The sequence below is a fragment of the Ursus arctos genome, unplaced genomic scaffold, assembly GCF_023065955.2.
Source record: "Ursus arctos isolate Adak ecotype North America unplaced genomic scaffold, UrsArc2.0 scaffold_31, whole genome shotgun sequence".
Lineage (NCBI taxonomy): Eukaryota > Metazoa > Chordata > Mammalia > Carnivora > Ursidae > Ursus > Ursus arctos.
Genome location: NW_026622997.1, coordinates 8,461,335 through 8,481,176, shown reverse-complemented (window position 1 = coordinate 8,481,176; position 19,842 = coordinate 8,461,335). Strand labels below are relative to the sequence as shown.

At 51.9% G+C, this 19,842-nt stretch overlaps 1 protein-coding gene across 2 annotated transcripts in view; it reads left to right on the top strand.

Annotated features, from left to right (window-relative positions):
- The window catches only part of PXDC1 (PX domain containing 1), a 28,868-nt gene extending 10,668 nt beyond the window's left edge, over positions 1-18,200 (top strand). Inside the window, exons 2-5 of one of the 2 annotated variants that reach the window (XM_026511408.4) lie at positions 4,321-4,412; positions 5,171-5,288; positions 12,733-12,844; positions 16,993-18,200. In XM_026511408.4, the coding sequence (XP_026367193.1) occupies positions 4,321-4,412; positions 5,171-5,288; positions 12,733-12,844; positions 16,993-17,110 (440 nt within the window). In that variant the 3' untranslated portion in view covers positions 17,111-18,200. Of the gene's footprint in view, positions 1-4,320; positions 4,413-5,170; positions 11,389-12,732; positions 12,845-16,992 lie in introns of those variants that run through there. The other variant, XM_057304852.1, reaches the window with a different exon arrangement.
- The last annotated feature ends 1,642 nt before the right edge of the window (positions 18,201-19,842 follow it).

The following is a 19,842-nucleotide window of genomic DNA, read 5'->3' as shown; positions in this document are numbered from 1 at the left end:
ATGTGCGGGTGGACCATGTTCCCTTCTGTCCTCACCAGACTGAACCCGGTGGGTACGGCGGAGTGCTAGCACCCCCTGCTGGCTATTTATGGAATGACAGTCTCCTACCCAGTAGAAGCGCAAGTTTTCTGTTCAACTCTGCAAAATCACCATTTGCCCGCCTACAGTTTTTGTTATTACCACGTCAGACTGGAAAACGGAGTCAGACAAGGTCCCCACAGAATCATCGTTCCATCCACAATATTTGGAACATAAAAGCCAAAAGTATTTAGATTATCATATTTAAGCTATTTTTGAAAATAAGGTTTAAAATTGTTATTTACTATAAACAGTTCCTATTCGGAGAAGCTTTACCAACCATTAAAAACCAAAGCTATTGGGTCACAAAGGAAAAATACAGCAGATAGGGGAGAAGGAACCCCAACGGGTATAATCCGTCTGTTTGGGGTGGTGGTCCTTCGTGGGCTCGGTTCTTGCCACCTGCCCCTGAAAAGTAACGCAGTGTCCCACGTGCACATTCTGTTTGCAGCTTCACCTTCAGCACTGAGAAGTTTTAAGAATTTTTGATAATTTTGGGTCTCGTAATAGGTGTCTGAATTTTCCACCCATTATGAAACGGAGAAGTCCGAAGGAAGAAACCCCAGTGCGCATGAAATTTTAAAATGAAGATTTAGTTCATATTTGCCCTGTGGCTGTTTGGGGTTTGTCTTTCTTAAAAATATTTTCCTAACACATTGAAGGTAGCCATCATTTGATGGGAGGCACTTTTAAAACAATTGAGGAGGGTGATGTCCAGGGCCCCGGAGAGAAGGGAAAGCCAGGCTGCCGGGAGCTGCTTGGAGACTGGTGACTCCTTGATGCGCGTGTGGGGTGTTGGGGCACTTGCTGCGCTCTGAGCTCTGGTTGGTGGAGGTAGCTGCTGTTTGGCGGGTTTCAGAGCATTCAGCTGGATCCATCATTTCCTGAATCCCTCTGCCTTTGACCAGCTGAGGCCCCTGCTGGGGAAGAGGCCAGTGCTGCTTGTGGCCCCATGGATACCTTTCCTCAGAGAAGGGAGGACAGCACCGTAAGGAAGCTGATCCACATTGCCAGCTCGACTGTCACCCGGGAAGCCAGGACGGAGAAGCAAATGATAAAGTGTGCCCCCAGCTAAAAAGCAGTCACCTGTCGTTTCTGTTCTTGCAGCGAGGGATTCCAGCATCTTTCTTTGCCTCATTAAATTTCCTCAGCCTCCTTTCATTTGGAGGCGTGTTTACATTTCCAAGGAGAACCATCTGGCTGCCGTTCAGGAACATAAAGACAGGTCACAGGAAGCGGTATGGTTCCGCACACTTCCACAGATAAAATCAAGCCGGCATGGCTGATGACTCACGCATGATGCCACGTGGCTGTCAGGCCTGTGACCTCGAGCTGGCTGGCAGCGGGTTCTGGTGGGGGGCTGGCTGAGTGTGGGGCCGAGAAGTATGAGTTAGGGTTACCATCCTATGGGGCGAGATGGGGCACACCCACAGACGATCACTAATGCTAGACTTCTGCACTCTCTTCTGCAACTTGACTCAGCCAACAAACAGCCAATGAACATCGAATCCCCTGCATGTGTCAGGCCCTGACCTGAGCTGATTGATAACAGTGAGAGGAACAGAGGCACCTGCTCCCCTCAGGTTTGCACACGGTGGCCTTGGGGAGACCCTTAGGTCCAGGAGCAGTCACAGTGCTGAATAATGAATATCGCAGAGGTCAGGAGAGTTCTCTGGGAGCCCAGAGGCAGCTTGAGTTCCCTCTTCGGATGTGGGGAAGGCTTCACAGAACAGATGGCATGTGCCCCCCCCTTAAGGGGTGGGTGGGATGTTCCCACCTGTGAGCCTGGAGGTTGGGGAAAGTCAGGGGGTTGTGTTTGGGTAGCGTGGACCTTTGAGATTGGCAGGAGGGTATGGGGAGTCGCAGGGCACAGAGCCGGTGGGGTGGGCTGGGGTCAATCAGGGAGGGTACTTCTTGTCTTTTTTCTACTTCGTTCCGGAAAATAGAACACCCTACCAGGAAGATAGGGTTGCCAGATAAAATACAGAACACCAAGTTAAGTTTGATTTTCAGATAAATAGCAAACAATTTTTTAGTATAAGTCTGTCCATACTATTGCGTTATTCACTCTTTATCTGAAATTCATATTTAACTAAGTCCTATGTTTCATTTGCTAGCCATCCTAAAAAAAAAGATCAGTACAGAGCAGAACGTATTTATCTGACTATATATATAACTTTGCAGTTATAAACCCAATCGTAGGCTGAACATTAATAAAATCAAAGATGTAACCAAAAATATGTCACTAAGGCACAACTGTAAGAATTAGAAACCTCTATACTAATTTAAGATTGTTAAATTATGATTTATATCCTATAAACTGGGTATGCCTATGCTGATGCTTTGATCAGACAAGAGGCTAATCTTCCTACAGAAGGACCTAGGAATAGAAAAACACAACCACCGTGTCATAAGCTTAATTGATTTAAAACTTGTATTCTAGAGGTAACGGAAGTTGAACTTCAATAATAGTTTTGTTCATCCTAGAATAAAGCATTCGGTGGGGACGAGTTATTTAATTGTCCTCTCATTAAAAACAATTTTCCAGAGGGTTTTGCATCGGGCATCTTTTCCTGTGTCGACTCCCTTGTAGCAAGCCAAAGATGAAAGCATTTTGGTGCAAAGGGCAGCACAGCGTGCGTGCGTGTGTGCCTGTGTGCGTGTGTGTCTGTGTGTGTACTTCTAAGCAAGGAATTCAGGGCCTGGAGAAGAAGCACCCTGAGAATCTGGCACTGTTTTCCTTCTTCGGTCTGCTTCCCAGAATGTGCAGGGGGTTGTGGTGGGGCCTGGTAATGCGAGGAAGAGGGAAGAAGGTAGAGAAGGCCCAGTCCCTTTCTCCAGTGACTGCTGGGGTGTCATGCTGGGGTGTGTGCCTGGGCCTTACGGACAGAGACCCCAGGTTGCTCAGCGGGCTAGCCACGGCCCAGCCAGCCCCCTTGGGCCTCCTGCCCCCTGACCAGCTGCTGGCTGGCCGCCTGGGCCTGCGGGGCTGAGGGGGTGGGCAGGCCCAGACAGCCCCTCGACACCCGAGGTGGCCTTGCCACCATTCCTGGCCGTTCCTAGAAGTTGGCCGTGACTCAGGCTGCTTGAAGGATCCCCCTGTGACAGCACGGGCTTTGGGGCATGTCTTCACCCAGTGTTTGGGCTGCCCCTGCTTCCACGGACTGTGTGTTTGTTCAGTCATGTAGTGTAGGAAATTAAGTTGATGACTTATGTAGTCTCAGTTGATGAATTGCCTAAAAACCAAGCCTTTCTTCTGCAAAACCAAACCAAACCAGAACTGAAAACCTTAGACTCAGCAACTGATAAAATAGTTCTGGGATGATTCAGTGCCTGGTTGGGTCGTGGCTCCCGGGGACCGTCACGCTGGGTCACACGAAGCACGGAAAAGAGGTCAGTGTCCTTGGGAATGTCATTCCCGAATCCCTAGGACGCTGCTGTGTAGAAACTGAAACGAGGAGACTTGGGTTCTTTCTTGCTCACGGGGAGATAGACGTGCACCCCGGTCTCCAGGCTTTCAGCTCTCATATTTTACAAACGAAAGGCTCTCCTTCCCAGCAGCCACTCAGGACCCCTGTTATGTGCAACGAGGATAGGTGTTCAGATTTGTGAAAAGTGCTGTGAGTCATACCCACTTTGGTTTTTTCCTGGGTAAAGATCTGACATTTCCCCTTCCAAACCCAGCATTTAAATGACTTGTCTAAACGTAGGCATCATTTACACGTGCCCTGCCGTGCGGTCCGCTGAGGCCAGCCAAGCAAGCCCTTCCACTGTGTGGTTGGGGCTGGGCAGGTCCTGGGCCACCTCCCCCGCTGCAGGCTGCAGCCACCACCTGCCAGGGGCTGAGTGGTCCCCAGCCAAGCCACGGCCTGGTCCCGGTGTTCACGGGGCCGGCCCAGACTGTCCCATTCAGAGGGGACGTCGATCCCTGGCTTATATCTACCTTCCCCAGTCATGCCACTGTCCCCAGCCTGCCAGACTTCTCCTTTTGGGGGGTCATCGTCCACCGCAGCACACACGTAAATCATTCATTGGGTCACGGAAACTTAACATGAGATTGAGAGCAGGGCTTTCAGAGTAAGGCTGAGTAAATATTCCCAGACATCTTTGGTAGAGGGGGACACTGGGCAGTGGCCTCCTTGTCATGGGAATGTCTGTTCTGTATTTAACTTAGGAGCACATTTCCTGGTCTTGTTTTTGTTTTCGTTTTTTTGACTTCAGGCATTTCTGTCTCAATTCCAGGACTGGTCGCCATAAAGGAGGCCCACGATATAGAGACCAGGCTCAATGAGGTGGAGAAGTTGCTGAAGACCATCATAAGCATGCCGTGCAAAGTGAGTGCGATCTGCTCCGGGCTGGGGTGGGATCACCTCCTGACAGCCGCCACATACCCGCTGCGCCCACTCGCTTACCTGCTTGCTCCCTCCCTGGACGGGGACCACGGGGAGGGGCGGATATAACCAGCGGAAAGGAAGTCTTTGGTGGGGTCTTGCGGCTGCATTGTTTTCTCCTTGGTGAGGAGTGGAAGTAAGGGGCCAAGGATGGGCTGAGTAGGAAGAGACATGGTCCCTCCACCGCCATGGTCTTTGCTTTCTTGCCTCCACTCAGAAGCCCACCGGTCTTGCAGACTGTATTTTGGAAGGGGATACATGGGAGCCAAGAAGGGTGTTAGCATCCACGTCGGCAGATGCCCTTTCAATGACGTTGGCAAGCTTTGTGTGGAGAGATGAAGAACCGGGGTGGACTTGGGGCCCACTTGACTCCCGTGGGGGTCCAATTCCTCCTCTGCGAATGGAGAAAGTCAACACACTCACAGTTTATAGTAAGGTGAAGGGACACGTGTGCAAAACCCTGGCACATACCAAGCGCTGAGAAAAACTTGCCATAGTTTCCATTTACCGAATCCCGTCTGTCCCTGGGGCCTTGCATTTTTGCCACGTGGGGCCATCAGTAAATGAAAGTTGGGTCATGACTGCAGCATCATCAGTGTCACCGGTCCCGCAGAGCATCGGAACGGTGCGGGGGCGTCAGCCTAGGACGAGGCCACCTCCAGGGAGAATTCAAGTTTAGTAATTAACGTACTTATTCCCAGTATTCCAGGTCAGAAGTTGTGCTCACCTTCTTTGAAAGATCTCCTCTGGATCAGGTGTTAAAAAATGACAATGTACATAAAATTCAACCCAGCTTTCAGAGTCCGGTGAAAATATCAGGTAAGAGCTACAGGGAAGGCGTGGGGAGGCCAGGTACTGCCGTGGGTGGCCGTGGTTTCCCGGAAACCCTTCCAGTTCACTGTCTCGCAGCTGGGCACACCTTCTACCCTTGGGATCCAGAAAGACGGTCCAAAAGAATAAGAGTGGGTGGAGGCTGTTACCTGATTTTCATGAAACAATATGTCTTCCACCCACCAACCTACAGTTTACACTTCTCCAATTTCCAAAGGGAGTAACTCGGTATATCAGTTGGAACTTTCTTAAGAAATAGTGTCACAATGAACACATTAATGAGGCATTGAGAAGTGGACAAGGGCAATCAGGAGTCTAGGCTGCTGCAAGAAGATGGTTCACATAATGTGGCAGTGGACTTGGGTTTGGGGCAGCCAGTACAGAAAGGGGAGCAGCCAGTACAGAAAGGGGAGCACACAGTTCAGGTGTCACTAGCGTCGACATGAGACCACGCCCCACTAGCACCGAAGAGGCAAATGTCAGCTGAGAGGAGCTGCCTCCCGGCTCACCTGTGGGGTGGAGGGAAAGGAGGGGGAAGCTGGGACTTCTCCCTGTTTGGGAGCTTTCTGGATCTGGGTTGCACATGTTGTTAGAACACTAGACTTTAATTTTTGCAGCACTGTTTTGGAGAAGGCTGCTAAGGGGCATTTTGTGGGGAAAAAAGCTCCATCCCAGAGTCTCAGACCTGGGGCTGCCCCAGGCAAAGGACAGTCAGCTTGGCTGGTCCCAAGAGTGGCATGTGAGTGAGATCCTGCGGGAGTGTGGCCGGCATAAAGGGAGGCAAGGCAGCTGGAAGAGGAGACACAGCCTGGCTCAAGGGGAGATCCCGCAGACGGTGGTCTTGGTCTGTAGGAAGGAGGGGAGGAGGGATTCTGCGTCCAGCGCTCTCTATTTCCGAATGGAGGAGGGAGGAGAGCAGAAGGGGTGGTGCAGGAGGAAGACCCTGGAAGATGAGGAAGAACAGTCAGGAGGTGAGAGCGCATCTGAACCCAGATCTGTCTCCTAAGAAGGCACTGGGGGTTCACGGCGATGCAGAGACGGAGGACAAGTTGGGAGGGTGGTGGCGAATGTCTTTGGTAGAAAAGTGTCCTCACTGAGCTACGTGCCCCAGCAGGGATGAGATTCCTAACTGTGTGCAGGGGAGGGGTGGAGAGGGTGGGCAAGTTCGGGGACCTGAACGGAAAGCGCATTAGATGTGACTGTGTGTGTGCAGGATGGCTGGCAGGCCTAGGTTTTTGGGGTCTGCTACTTTTGATGTCTATCCAACATAGCTTCCTGTGTGTTCCTAGGAAAAAGAGCAGGAGTGTTTGGGCATCCCTCCTTAGCTGGCACCTAGTATCCAGAACCTTCTTTATAGGAGAAATGGCAGTCATTTATCCTGCTTGGGTGTCTGTGGACCCCAGTCGTGAAGGGCTCAGCGAGGGCTCTGGGATGCTAATTGTCACTCATGGTGGGTTTCACGTGCTGTCACCTAGAGTGTGGGCAAGTCTCCGTTCTTTCATCCTGAGCAGAAGAGTCCCAGCACTGGTGTCTCCGCTTTGCTTTATTTCTTTCTGTTTTGAGCAAATAGGAGAGCAAAGAGCAACAGAACTCTTTCAGGGCCTTGCATTGGTGGCAGGAGCTGGACGCTTGCTTCCGGTTGACCCCGAAAGCCCCAAGCATGAGAGGGATGGCGCGGAGTTGCTTCTGATTAATTCCTGGAGTGCAGCAACCTGGAGACACTCCCAGCCCTCTGTCTGCTGTCCTATTTATACCTGTGACATGGATCAACGCATGACCCATGTTTATCCCAAAGGGCTGAAAATCATGAGGTGCAATTTAACAGGGATAATTGCAGCATCCCATGTGAGGTTTTAACTACATTCTCTGGGTCTTTTTGTGAGGACTGAGGACAGGTTTTAGCTTGCAGGCACGGTGCAGTGGGTGGAAGTAACTGCAGTGGTTTGGGCTCGGCTCAGAGCACTTTGTAACAACAGAGCTCTGCCTAACAATGGAGTCTGTGAATACCTCTTGCAAGTCTATTGCTGGAAGCCCAGGCCTCCGCCTCCGTGCAAAGGCCAGGGGCCTGTCAAAGGCATCCCTCCCAGGATTGGCAGGCTGGGAGAAGCCTCTCCCACCCTTCCAGAGCTAAGATTCTGTCTCGCGGGGCTTTCATCCTCTTCATCCGCTCTGATGGTTGGGGCACCAAGTCTGGGCCTTCTCCCCTGGAAGCACCCCAACCTCCCCATCTCTGACCCAGGACTAGCCAGCCCTCACTCTGTCTGAGCTAGTGCTTCTTGCCATAAATTAGTGTGTAGATGTGTAGGCAGGGATGTGAGTTATACTTTCATTACTCACTGAGTGAGGAAATAAATATGTGAAGACAACGAACTATGGTAAATTCAAAAATACTTTTCAATGAAACCTTTGTTTACAATGGCACTAACATCCCTTTGAAGAACTAGTCTACACAGGGGCAAGCCACGTTCTGTAGTCTTGTTCTCCTATGTGGGTGTTTGTGGTTTCCGGGGGGGGGGGCCCAGGCTGGGAGCCTCAGGCTCTGGGCAGCATGGCCACCCCTGGGAATATCCGCAGGTCTCTGTCTCTCTCAGCCTCCCTCCTGCCCCAGGACAGACCCTGAATACTGAGGTCAGTCATTCTGGAACTCTGACTTACTAAGCGTGTTCATCTTCTCAAAACCTTATACTCATGATAAAGGCCAAGTGCCCTAGTCATTCCAGCGTGCCAGAGTCTGGCTAGCTTTTTGGTGCCATCGGCATAGAACCCTTTGCTCCAGACCCTCAGCCTCCCCTTGGTGGGGCTTTGCTGTGCTGCGGGCTCCCATCCTCCCTCTGTTCACACAAACCCCGCCTGTCCATCCTGTCCTGCTAAATTCCACTCATTCCTGAAAATGCCCCTTCCTGCTGCAGCTCACCCCACCCTTCCTCCTCCTTTCCTCTCGGATTTTTTTAATGCCTTCTTATATTGTCGATGTGGCACGTACGGAGGGGGCACCATGGGGGACAGGCGCTGACCTAGGCTGCCCGGCGCCTTGCTTTACGCCTGGGCTGCTTGGAGGCTCTGAATGCACAGCCACAGAGACGGCTTCGTGGCCAGGGCTCCGCTAGATGGCGCCAGGTGCTAGCCACATCCTGAGGCTGCTCCGGGATGCTTGGGGCAGGTACCACCTTAAATATTCTTCCTCCCATGTGAACCTGCATGTTTATGGAATCAGAAAAACATAAATATAGTTTTCTACACGGTTTTAAGCGCTGTGTCTGTGCTTAACAGGATGCGTAAACCCCAGCCGTGATCTGGCTGCTTGGACTAATAATCTACATAAACCACAAAAATCTAATTATTCAGGGTTGGGGGGGGGGCCTGGAAATGAATCCTAATTTCGTATTTCATTAACCAAGCATCTGTACAATCTCAACCTTAATTTTCACCGTACAAGATTAGTCCAGTTCCAATTAATAAAAAGTCGGGGCTTTGGGTTTTGTTTGATTGCCGGCCTACACCGAAAATGTCATGGGAGAGAGGATTTGAATGGAGGGAAGCTACACCGTCAATGCTTTCAGGACTGAGCTAACGTCCGCAGGAGAAGAAGAACATAGGTATTACCGAACTGAAGGAACGGTGGCCTATGGGGCAGATGAAAACATGGCTACAGCTGAAAAAATAGAAAAATCGTCTCCAGGCACACACCACAGTCATACCATTGACCCCTGAACAACGCAAGGGTTAGGGGAGCCGACCCCCTGCACTGTCGAAAATCCACATATAACTTTGACCCCCCCCCCCCACAAACTTAAGCACTGGTAGCCCACTGCTAACCGGAAGCCTTACCACAACGTAAACATTTGATTAACATATACTTTGTATCTTCTATGTATTAGCTATTCTTACACAAGTAAGCTAGAGAAAAGAAAATGTTAAGAAAATCTAAGGAAGAAAAAATACATTTGTAGTACTGCACTGTTTTTTTCCCAAAAAACCCCAAAACACATATGAGTGGACCCATGCAGTTCAAACCCGTATTGTTCAAGGGTCAACTGTCATTGTTGCAGGAAAGATCCATTGGCAGATGCTAAGATGAGCGGGAAAAGTTCGAGGAGAAACAGATTGTGTACAGTCTCAATGCATCTCCCCCAAGATATTTATTCACTGTGAAGAGAAAGAGTGAACCCGGCAGAAACTTCTTATGCAAGTGATCCTGGTGGACAGCCCAGGAACAAGGCCTGTTGACATCACACCCCCTGACAGGATGCAGGGAGGGGACGTGGGGTCACTCTGCAGGATTCCTGCCTGGAACGCTCCACGGAGCGCGAAGCCATCAGACAAATTGGGGGACCGTCGATAAAATAACTCACCAGCCCCTCCCAAAGTGTCAGTTTCATGAGAGATGAGGAGAGACAGAGGAACCGTCAGAATCTGCACAGAACTAGGACACAGCAACTGAAGGCAAGAAGGGATCCTGGGCTGGGTCCGGAAACGCCTGTGACACACCAGTAAGGGAGGTGTCTGGTTAAGTCCAGCTTTGATCATTGCACCATAGTGTCATGAAATGTTAACATCAGGACGAGCTGGTGAGGGATACATGAGTACGCTCTAGTGTTTTTGTAACTTCTCTGTGATTTAAAATTAGCTCAAAATAGAAAGTTAAGAAATGGCAAAGCAGAACTCTCTATGTGAAAAAAATATGAATGCAGAAAAGTCGCTTGAAAGGGACCTGTTTCATGGAATCAGTCATGTATGCAATTAAAGTAATTACACTGGCCAGTGATTTTTGCTATTGGGACTAAGCCGACTCCTAAGACGTTCGCAGTTTATCCTGTTTGAGGACAGGCTTCAGAAATGAGCACTGTTCTGTAATCATAGCACTTTCTTTGGTTCTTTTTATTTGCATGACACAGCAGATATGAAGACATTAGCAGTAACGACAGTCATCACTACCACTTACCCAGCCCCCAACATGTATTAGGTTCTTTTAAATACCATCTCTTTTCATCTGCACCTGTGCTTTTAAGATGGGTACCATTATGCCCATTTTACGGATGAGGAAAGCGAGCAAGCAGTACCTTGCTCCCCAGGCATAGTAGCAGAACTGGAGTTTAAAGCTTGCCTTGCAAACAATTAAACCACATGTCTGTGTACAGAGATTTCTTTGCAGGGGGAGTTAAGGAGTGATTTGTTACAAATCTGTTTTGGGAAGCTGGTAAGGACTCCATTTCTTAGAGCTCCAATTTCACATTTAAGGAAGATTAGCAAGTTCGAAAGTTCCTCTGCAAGGTAACTCTTCATCACGGTCAGAAATGTTTTGCTGCACTGACGTTTTTTTCACTTGTAGGATTTTCCCCTCCAAACTCCCTTAGCAAAGGGGTGGGAGAAGGGGCTGGAGGGGGTCAGCCGGCTGAGGTGTGATGTGCTTTTGAGACGGACACATTTGAGGCAGAGTTAGTAAGAAGCAATAAAGAAAGTGGTTCTGCGCTGCCGTACATTTTGATTTGAGAGGCGTGGAAATCTTAGTCTTTCTTGTTACTATTTAGTCATATTCAGAGTCTGTTCACTCAGACTTGGGTACAAATGTCGTTGATCCCGGAGCTTCCCAGCACTGACTTTTCACTGAGTCTTGGGCTCCTTCTCATGACTTCGGGCTCTGCAAGCTTGTCCTTGCACAGGGAGGGCGGGTGAGCTCCAACACGGAGGGGTGGGGTGGGCAGGGAAGGGCTGGGAAGAGCAATGTGCTGATGATGTCACCCAGAGAGTGACTAACGGGGCTGGTGTTTCAAAAGACCAAAGAAACATGAGCTGTCACTTCTGCAGAAAGTCAAGTGAGATGGTAGCAATTACTTGGCAAATCTGATTGATGAAGTGTCGTTTTATTCCTGTGGGGCTGAAGAGGAAATCTTTTTTTTTTTTCCTTTGTTCATTTTTGTGTAGTTTCCCTAATTCTCTTCCCATGGAGAGAAATTCGAAGAACTGAGAACCGGGTATCTGGAAAAATTAAATAGAAAGTTACAATTCTACTTATGAGAAAAACAAATCCATGCATGGGAATAAAAAAATCGAAATTATGATGAGATGTAAGAAAAAAAATGAAAGAAAACAGTCCTCCAAACAATTGTGGCAGGTGCCCAGGGAGACTGCGGGCAGTGAGGGATGTTTCTGTTACCTGTGCCAGCCCAATAGGAGAGGAAAGCTATTTTGAGCTGTGTGTTTCTGTGCGAGGCTCTGAATGAGAAGATGATAATCCTTTACATTTGCGAATGCCCCAGAAATTTGGAGTCGATTCTAAGCATCTTTTTTTAAGATGAGGTAAGGAGAGGGCCTGATCTGAGAGGACAGACAGGGCAGTGAACATGGCACTTAGCTGACTAAGAGCTGAGGTTAGGGGCTCAGGCAGCCTCCCAGAGGACTGGAGAACCCCAACACCAAGGAGAACTGGTAATGGCCACCAGATCAATTCTTAGGGCGTATTTAATCTACCGAAGTGACAGAAACACATTCCCTGGGGACATGTAAATAAAAACTACACCAGATATGAGAAGTCAGTCATGCCGCATTGGCTTCTTATACTTAAATGGACCAGATGGCGTGATGGAATCTGGGAGTTCATGGGAGTTTAGAGTTGAAGGGATCCTTGGAGATCATCCAGTAATATTCTGGAATTCTCTAGATGAGGATACTGAGGCCCAAGACCTTGGAGTTCCTGGTTGGGCTGAGCGGCAGTGCCCGGGCTCCCAGCCTGGGGCTGTGTCAGGGGCCACACGTCCAGGCATGCCTGTCCTCTCCTCTCCCAGGGCTGGGTAAACACCAGACTTCCCTTGGAAGCCCACCCCATAAGGCCAACGTGGACTACTCTGTTGGCCTTTTTAAATTAGCAAAATTTGTGCATACAGGTAAGAAAAAATCAATTTGTGTACAGAATTATATAAAGTAAAAAAGCGAAGTTGCCCATTTGGTTAAAAATGCATACTGATCTCCGCTGACCCTCACAGCTACCCAGGCGGCAGACAGTGTCATCCGCATCTCAGGCACAGGGGAGACTGGGTACCTGTGCAAGGCCTCCCGGCGGCAGTGTGTGATGGACCCAGACCCAAACCCAGACCGATAGACGTGAGCTCAGTATTCTGTCTACCCCAGCTTTAAACCAATGGGGAAGGCTTTTGAGGAGGGTGCTGGTACAATTCAGAGCATCTTTCTGGAGAGAGAGATGTGCCTCTTGGCTTGCCCAGGGTCCTCAGGTGGGGTTTCTGTGGAGGTTGGCATTGGCTCCCGGATCTGTGTGGCAGAGCTCCAGAATGGGCCTCTGGGGTGTGGAGCATTCCCTTGGAGTGTGGGGGAGAACTTGGGGCAGTAGATGGAGGGGGAAGTAGAGAGATAGGTATAAGCCCAAATCTTCAAACTCTGGCCCCTCTTGAATATTTACTTCATGGTTTTCATTTTTCAGAAATCATGAGGTCCAATGGATTTTGCTTAGCAAATACGGAAACCATCGTCATTGACCACAGTATACCAAACGGAAAAGACCAACACCTGGGTGTGGATCCAACGGAGCACCTGTAAGTACACTGATTTGAATATAGTTTGATAGAAGGGATCCCTGAACTGTCAGCAGGAGCCAGAGGCTGGAGTTCACGGCCCACCCAGAGCTCTGGCGGAAGCAGATGTGGTAGAGACATTGAGCCATCCTACCTGTATGTGGATACTTATTTAAAATGTTCACCTTTTCTGGAGGTCAGTGAGAGCTTGCTTCCTAAAGCTTGTGGGAACAAAGTTCCTTTGACCACGTCTGTGAGGGGGCATCGAGGAGAAGTGGACAGGCTTCCACGTCTGGTGTGTGCTGGGCCCTGAGGAGGTATGGCGGCCGTAAGCCTCCTGGCTCCAAGGGCCTGGTCTCCTGGGATGGGGAGAAGTGTCACTTGCATGGCGTCACATCACAGGGCTGGAGGTTCTCCGGACTCTGAGGTGGCCTCTGTAAGGCTCACGGGCTGGAGCCTGGTGCTGCTGGGCCTGCTCTGAGGGGACGGAGGGTGTGTCTGATTAGTGGAGGCCGGACAGCCAAAGACACCACCGCCTTCCCTGTCCCTCCTTCTCTAAGAACCGAATTTTAAGCACGATTAAGTGCACTAGGAAAGCCCGACACCTGGCGACACCAGCCTCCTTCATCCTTGGTGCACTTCCGGGTCGCGTCCTTGGGAATTATCGAGAGGCAGCTTGAGGGGACATCACAACTTGGCTTCTGTTGATTTCAGGGCCAACCCCATGGCTCTTCCTGGTTATGTGAGCTTCAGGAAGTTATTTAACCTCTCCTGTCTTCTCTTCTCTTATGGGGCCCCTGGGATCTCCCAGGGTCATTGTAAATGGGAGCCCCTGGCCCAGGAGCCCCCACAGGCGGCGCTTGGTGCTCAGAGTCTCCCTGTGGGCCCATGAGCAGCACAGCCCGGGATCCAGGAGCCTTGGGGTCCCCCACCCAGCCCCACCCACTGAGCCGCAGATACACACACACTCGGACGGACTCCGGTGCTGAGACACACCCAGGACAGCCGACCGCAGAGCAGAGCACGAGCCCAGGATGTCCCTGAGCTCCCGCAGGCGGCTGGGGCCTCCTCCACTGGACCCTTGCTCTGTGACCGAGCACAGTGGGAGCCCGTCAGGCCCACGGAGCTGGTTCTGGCCAGCAGCTCCCACTTTCTCAGTTTCTCGGATGTCTCTTGGGTGGATGGCACAAGGATCCCCCACCATGGAGATGTCACGAGATGCTTGTGTCAAAGGATATGCTGGTGAGGCTTCAGGGGGTGGCCCTTCTCTGAAAGGTGCTTGTCCCTTTGCACGCCTTGCTGTGACACCACATGGCATTGTGCCCACTGTCTGTGTCTACAGATAGCTCATTCGTTCACAAGCTGGCGCTCCTCCATGACAGCACAGGGCCAGCACCAAGGGGGTACAAGATTGCTAGATGCTAAGTGGGTGCCCGGAAGGAGAGGTCCTTTAGCTTCATGGGAGAAGCTTCTGGTAAGGAGTTGTCTCGATGGAGGAGGGACAGGTGGAGACCGTCCCTTATCACCAGTTGCTGCAGGGTCCTAGCTCTGGCTTCACAGTATCCCTGGCGTGGGGGGGGCGGGGGGGGCGGGGGGGCTTTTCTGGTGTCAGGCCGAAGAGGCCGTCCTGCACCTGGCCAGATTTGACAAGTAAGTTGAACTGTGAATAGTTTTGCTGAGGAGAGAAGCACACAGAGAGAAAGCAAGGGTGGTAACGGAACCCCACAGCTTTGCATGGACAGGGATGACACACCTTAGCATGGGGCCCCCTGACTCCAGGATGCCTGAGGCAGGAAACTGAGCAAGAAACACCTCCGTGATCCCACAAAGGCTTAACAAAGAAACGTCTGCTTCGGAGCGGCTCAGGGGAGCGTTTAGAGGGAATTCCTGAGGTGGGCTTGCCAGGGTTTTGTCTGGGTGGCTGATGTCGGCCGCTGGCTGTCTCTCAGGACCCATCTGTTTGAACACTCCACGGGGCTGTCAGGCGGGTGATGGGGATGGATGATGGGGATGGGAGGTCACAGAGAGATGACATTGGAGGAACAAGGCTTTGCTGCCCTGCCACAGCCGTCCTCAGTGTACCTGAGGGTGACCGTTTGGCCCTGACACTGTGAATTCAGTGCTATCAAGCCTGCCGTTAGGACGTGTGTCATGCAGCCAAGCAGGCAGTGTCCACGCTTCTGGGGCAGGGAGGTTCCAGAACCCAGGAGCAGACCGCACTGCACTCAGGGAACAGGGGTGTGAGTCAGCAGGCCAGTGGGGCCTCTGGTGATGACCCTGGTTGGCTGGAGTGGTTGCTGTGCTCCCAGGAAATTCACCCAGGACTGAGGCGAGCCCTTCCCTCCGTCCTCACAGGTTAGGAGCAGAGGTATTTGCCAGGCCTGCTGAGGGCCACTGGGGACTGATGAGGCCACTGGACTCAGCCTGGTGACTCATTTTCCCCAGCGTCCCAGCTTCCCCTCCCTCCCTGGGTTCTCAGGGTCATCTGATCTCAGGGCAGGAGGTGTAGGAAAATGTCTGGGCAGGGCTGCATCTTGGCCCTGTCCCTCGCCTGGCTGAGCCTTTTCCTGCATCCAACAGTCCTCTTTTAATTCATTCCAATGTTGGTTTCCGGGAAGAGAGCACATCCTGTAATAAAGTCGGAGAGCTGGTCTTTCCTGCCTGAGACTTGCTGCCTCGGGGGCTGTGCACACGTGTGTCGGCAGCTAGATCTTTCTCCGCCGCCTCGAGCTACCGGGGCGGGCAGTGTGGGCAGGAGGAGCCGGCCCTGAGCCCTGAGCCCTGAGCCCCTGCCCCTGCGATGGATGAGGGGAGGCCCTGCATATCGCCACACTCACCCCTCACTGTGGAGGTAGAGGAAAACGTGCCTCTGCGGCCTTTTCTGTCTGATTTCAAACCTCCTCCACTTTTAACTTCCAGCTTAGACTGAAAGGAAGTGAGCCCATTGTGGGGGTCAGCAGGGTGCTGCAAGCAGCGCTCTGTGTGCAGGGGCTGGGCCTTTTCTCTGCCCCCCATGCGGGTCCCGTGTCATGGCTCAGTTCGTGCTCTTCCTGGTCACGCCCGACCCTTCCAGATACAGTGGACCAGTTAGCGACGCCTTCCAGTGCCAGGAATCACCGCAGGGACACACTGTGCACTGTGGGCTCCGCGGGGCCCTTCCTGCTGGGAGAGCCCCTGAGAGCAGGGGGGGAGCCCACCTCCTCCCACCGCTGCCCCGCTCCCGCTTTGTTGGGACTGATCCTCAGTTGAGGAAAATGGAGAAAGCACAGCAGCATCTCTGTGTCCCTTCCTGGGGAGAATGTCCTTCAGGCACTTGTTGCTCTGTTTTAAAAATCTGGAGTCTCTTTTTCTAGCTTAGGAGGCCATGTCTGGGTTAGACAGGGAGTGAAAATGGTTTCAGTTCCTGGGGGAATGAGGTTCAGGAAGGCATTAGTCACCATATGTTGGGAGAACATATTCTTCCCCAGCACTTCCTGCCTGCCCCCCCCCCCCACGTAAACCCCCAACTTGAGTACACCGCCCCCCAGAAGGAAGCCTCCCTCCATGACCTGCCCCAGCCCCACACCCAGATCCTCTCTGGACCGGTGCTTTCAGTCCCCTAAGTCACTGGCACACGTGTCCCACGGATGTGCTCAGGGGTGAGCTTGTGACCACGGTGGCTTTTCCCATTCGTCTGTGCTGTTGTCTGTGGGGCGCTGCACGGGGTGGGCTCCGGTTCCCACAAACTGGCTCCCTGCCTTGCTTCTGGCCGTGTCCCAGAGCTTGACACAGAGTGATCCCTGGACAGAGAAAAAGAGTCACTCTGTGAACGAGCGAATGAATGAATGCCTCGGTAAATACTGGGTCATGAATACGACAGCAGTGTCTAAGGCAGCGACAACCAGGGCTGTCCCGGTCTTTAGAGAAGGGTCCATTTCGCCTCCTTCATTTGTCACCATGGTTCTTCCCACTCTTCCTAAGCCGGCATTGAGAAGACCGTGCCCGTCGGTCCGATGAGCCTGTGCCTCATGAGGAGCCTCGTGGAAAGCCCTTCCACAGTATTTGGCGTTGACCCCTAAGCACCCTCCTGCCAATGACCTTCTACCCTTTTTTCCTCCACTTCGGTGGGTGTGGGGGCGGGGCGGTCAGTGAGCCAGCCCCAGCCCTCACCTCTGAACTTTCCTTTTCAGGTTTGAGAATGGTGGTGAATTTACCTCAGAGCTGGAGGATGGCGATGACCCAGCAGCTTATGTCACCAACCTATCCTATTACCACCTGGTCCCCTTCGAGACGGACATTTTGGACTGAGTCTCTGGTGGGTCCCCACCTCCCCCGGCCCTTGACTGCTGGTTCTGCCCCGGCTGCAGGGGCCCCACTGCTGCCCCAGGCTGGGGTCGGGGCGTGTCTCTGTGGTGACGGTGCCCGGGAGCCCTGGGTGTCCTGCCAGTGGAGCAGTGGAGCTTTCTGGAGTGAGGGCCAACCCCAAGGTCTCCCGCAAGCAGGAGCCAGGTCCCCGGGGCCCCGCATGGCCTGCTGCTTCTCTGCTCGACGCCACCAGCCTGTCTCTGCCTGCCTGGGACTCACTCCCCACCCGTGTGTGGGAGAGCCACAAGTGCCTGCAGGACACGCAGATGCCAGGACAGACACCCAGGGCCTGGCACTTCCTCCTTTTGCTGTGACTGCTTCCTGGGGAGGAGCCCTCCCCCTGGTGCAGTGCCCCGCATGGCCGCCCGGCCACCCCTGACTCCCCACCATTCTCTCACACGACAAGCGCGCACAGCATGGCCTGGGAGGTGGCCAGGAGTTGCCGCGGTCTGGACGACACGGGCAGGGAACGTTAGGTAATCCAGGATTTCCCTGGGAACCAGGATGTGTGGCTTTCATTTCTGTTTTTCCTCTTCTATCCGGAAACTGGGTCCGGTGTCAGCCAAAGGGGCTCTTCACAGAAGGTTCATTGTGAATGGCGAGTGTTGGCTACGGAGACGGGAAATCCTTGACCGTCAGGTGCCCACGAGCGGGGACTGAGAAGTACTGATTCTCCTCCAGAGGAAAGTGTTCCTGCCCGGCCCGCCAGCATCTCTAAAGCCCTTCAGCCTGGGGTAGTCGTGCTGTAACCCCCCTGGGCTGCGGGAGGTTCACCTCTCCTGCTGTTTACCGAGCTCTCAGTGACGTCATTGCCGTATTAACCTGCAAGGGGGGGACCAACAGGAAAGCACCGAGTCCCCCTTTGCCCCTTGCAGGGGCGGCAGGTGGGTCCGGGTTCTGTGTGCTTATCTCCTCGTGGTGTCTACTAACGACCAACATTTGCTAATGTAAATAATAGTAAATTATTGAGAATCCTAATTCTTTTACAGTCTGTTTTTTAATCTATTTTAATTAAATAAAGTGTATTACTCTACTCCTGGATTTAGGATGTTTGGTGTGTAAAGGTATGACTCTTTTTATTCCTGGCTGCCTCAGGGCTGGCCCCGAGCCCTCTGATCTCACGGTTATTTAGGAAACGTGTTCTGTTCTCACCCTGGGGAATAATCTGTCCAAACTGAAAAGTGAACAAACAGCTTGTGTTTTGTGATTTTTGTTTTTCTGACTTGGGATTGCCCCCCTTCTCCATGTTCCTCTTGGCAGCCCCAGGAAGCCTCCTCGGTGACCCGACCGCCCAGCATATGGGATTTCCACGGGCTCCACGTTTCCCTTCTGCTTTACAGCTGTGCTCCCCTGAACACATCCTGCTTGCAAATAGGCGATTGGGTGGCTGATGGGGGTTGGCCAGTTGCCTTTCTTCTCTTGCGGGGTAAATTCAGTTCTTTACAAGGATAGGCTGCTTGCCTAGCAGTTAAGATTAGAATCAATCACCATGTTTAGTTATTCACCGTCTGTCTCAGTTGTTGATCCTCGGGATCCCTGTTCCCCAGAGGTGCTTCCCCCTCACTGCCCAGCAGCGGGCCGGGCTCCTCTGCTTACTTGGACCGTAGTTCCCCAATGGGGCCCAACGCTGGCTCCGCAAGCCTCTTCACTGTTCCCAATCAGTGCACCGTGAGATTTCTCAACTAGGGGTCAGAGGTTTGGATATTTGTTTTCCTTTGAAGCACATCAGAGCATTCTCTGGTTTCCATTTTTTTTTTCCTGGAAAAACACAGGGTAGGCTCATTCTTCATGGTCTGACATTTGAAAGAATCTGAAGTACGGGTAAATGTTTCTTTAAGTGCACTGGTAATTGGTCGCTAGCACTTAGCATCCCTGTGGGGAGGCCAGTGTGGAGTGGTGGGGACTGGAGCAAACACAGAGCTCGTGCACTGTGCGTTTAGCAGACTGTTCCAGTGGTTGTGTGGGCCCAAGGTGGCCAGTCCGCCCAGGTTTTCAATAGGAGCTGGAAATGTGACTTTTTATGTGAAACATTCCAATTTTGAAGTGCTACAAAAAACACCAGTGACAAGAAAGTTTTCCAAGTAAAAGAATGAGGAAGTTTCAGCCTCTAAACCATTGTCAGTTCAGAGAATCAATACCAGACGAGTTCAAGTTCACGTGGGAAATGTGCACTCTTGCCCACACATTTCTCCAGAGACTGCTTTAGAACAAGCAGCCTCTCTGTTTCCTCTGTGACATGTCCCTCGTGCTGCCCTGGCAACCAGGGGGCCCTTGGCAGCAGTGGCCTGGACACTCCCCTTTGTTACGGAATCGTGTCAGGAAACCCATTTACTCCACTGGATAGGCCCCTGCGAAGGGGTATGCAGTTAAAACAATTTTTTGGCAAATCAAATGAAAGTCACTTACATTTCGTATTCAAAAGGAACCTTCAGCAAGTGCTAATTTTAGGCAGGGGGATCATGTGCTCTTTGTGCTGTAAGTAGATGCTGTGTTTCACGGATGAGGTTTGCTCGAAGGAAAGATGCACAGTGAGGGCACGATCTCGGTCTGCCCTCTGACGAGCCGTAGAATTGACCTGCTGGGCAGTCAGCGTCCTTGCTGTGGGACAGCAGACGGGCACAAGCTACCTGGTAATTGAGCAGACTGGGGGCTCATTAATAAGCACACGGTTCTCA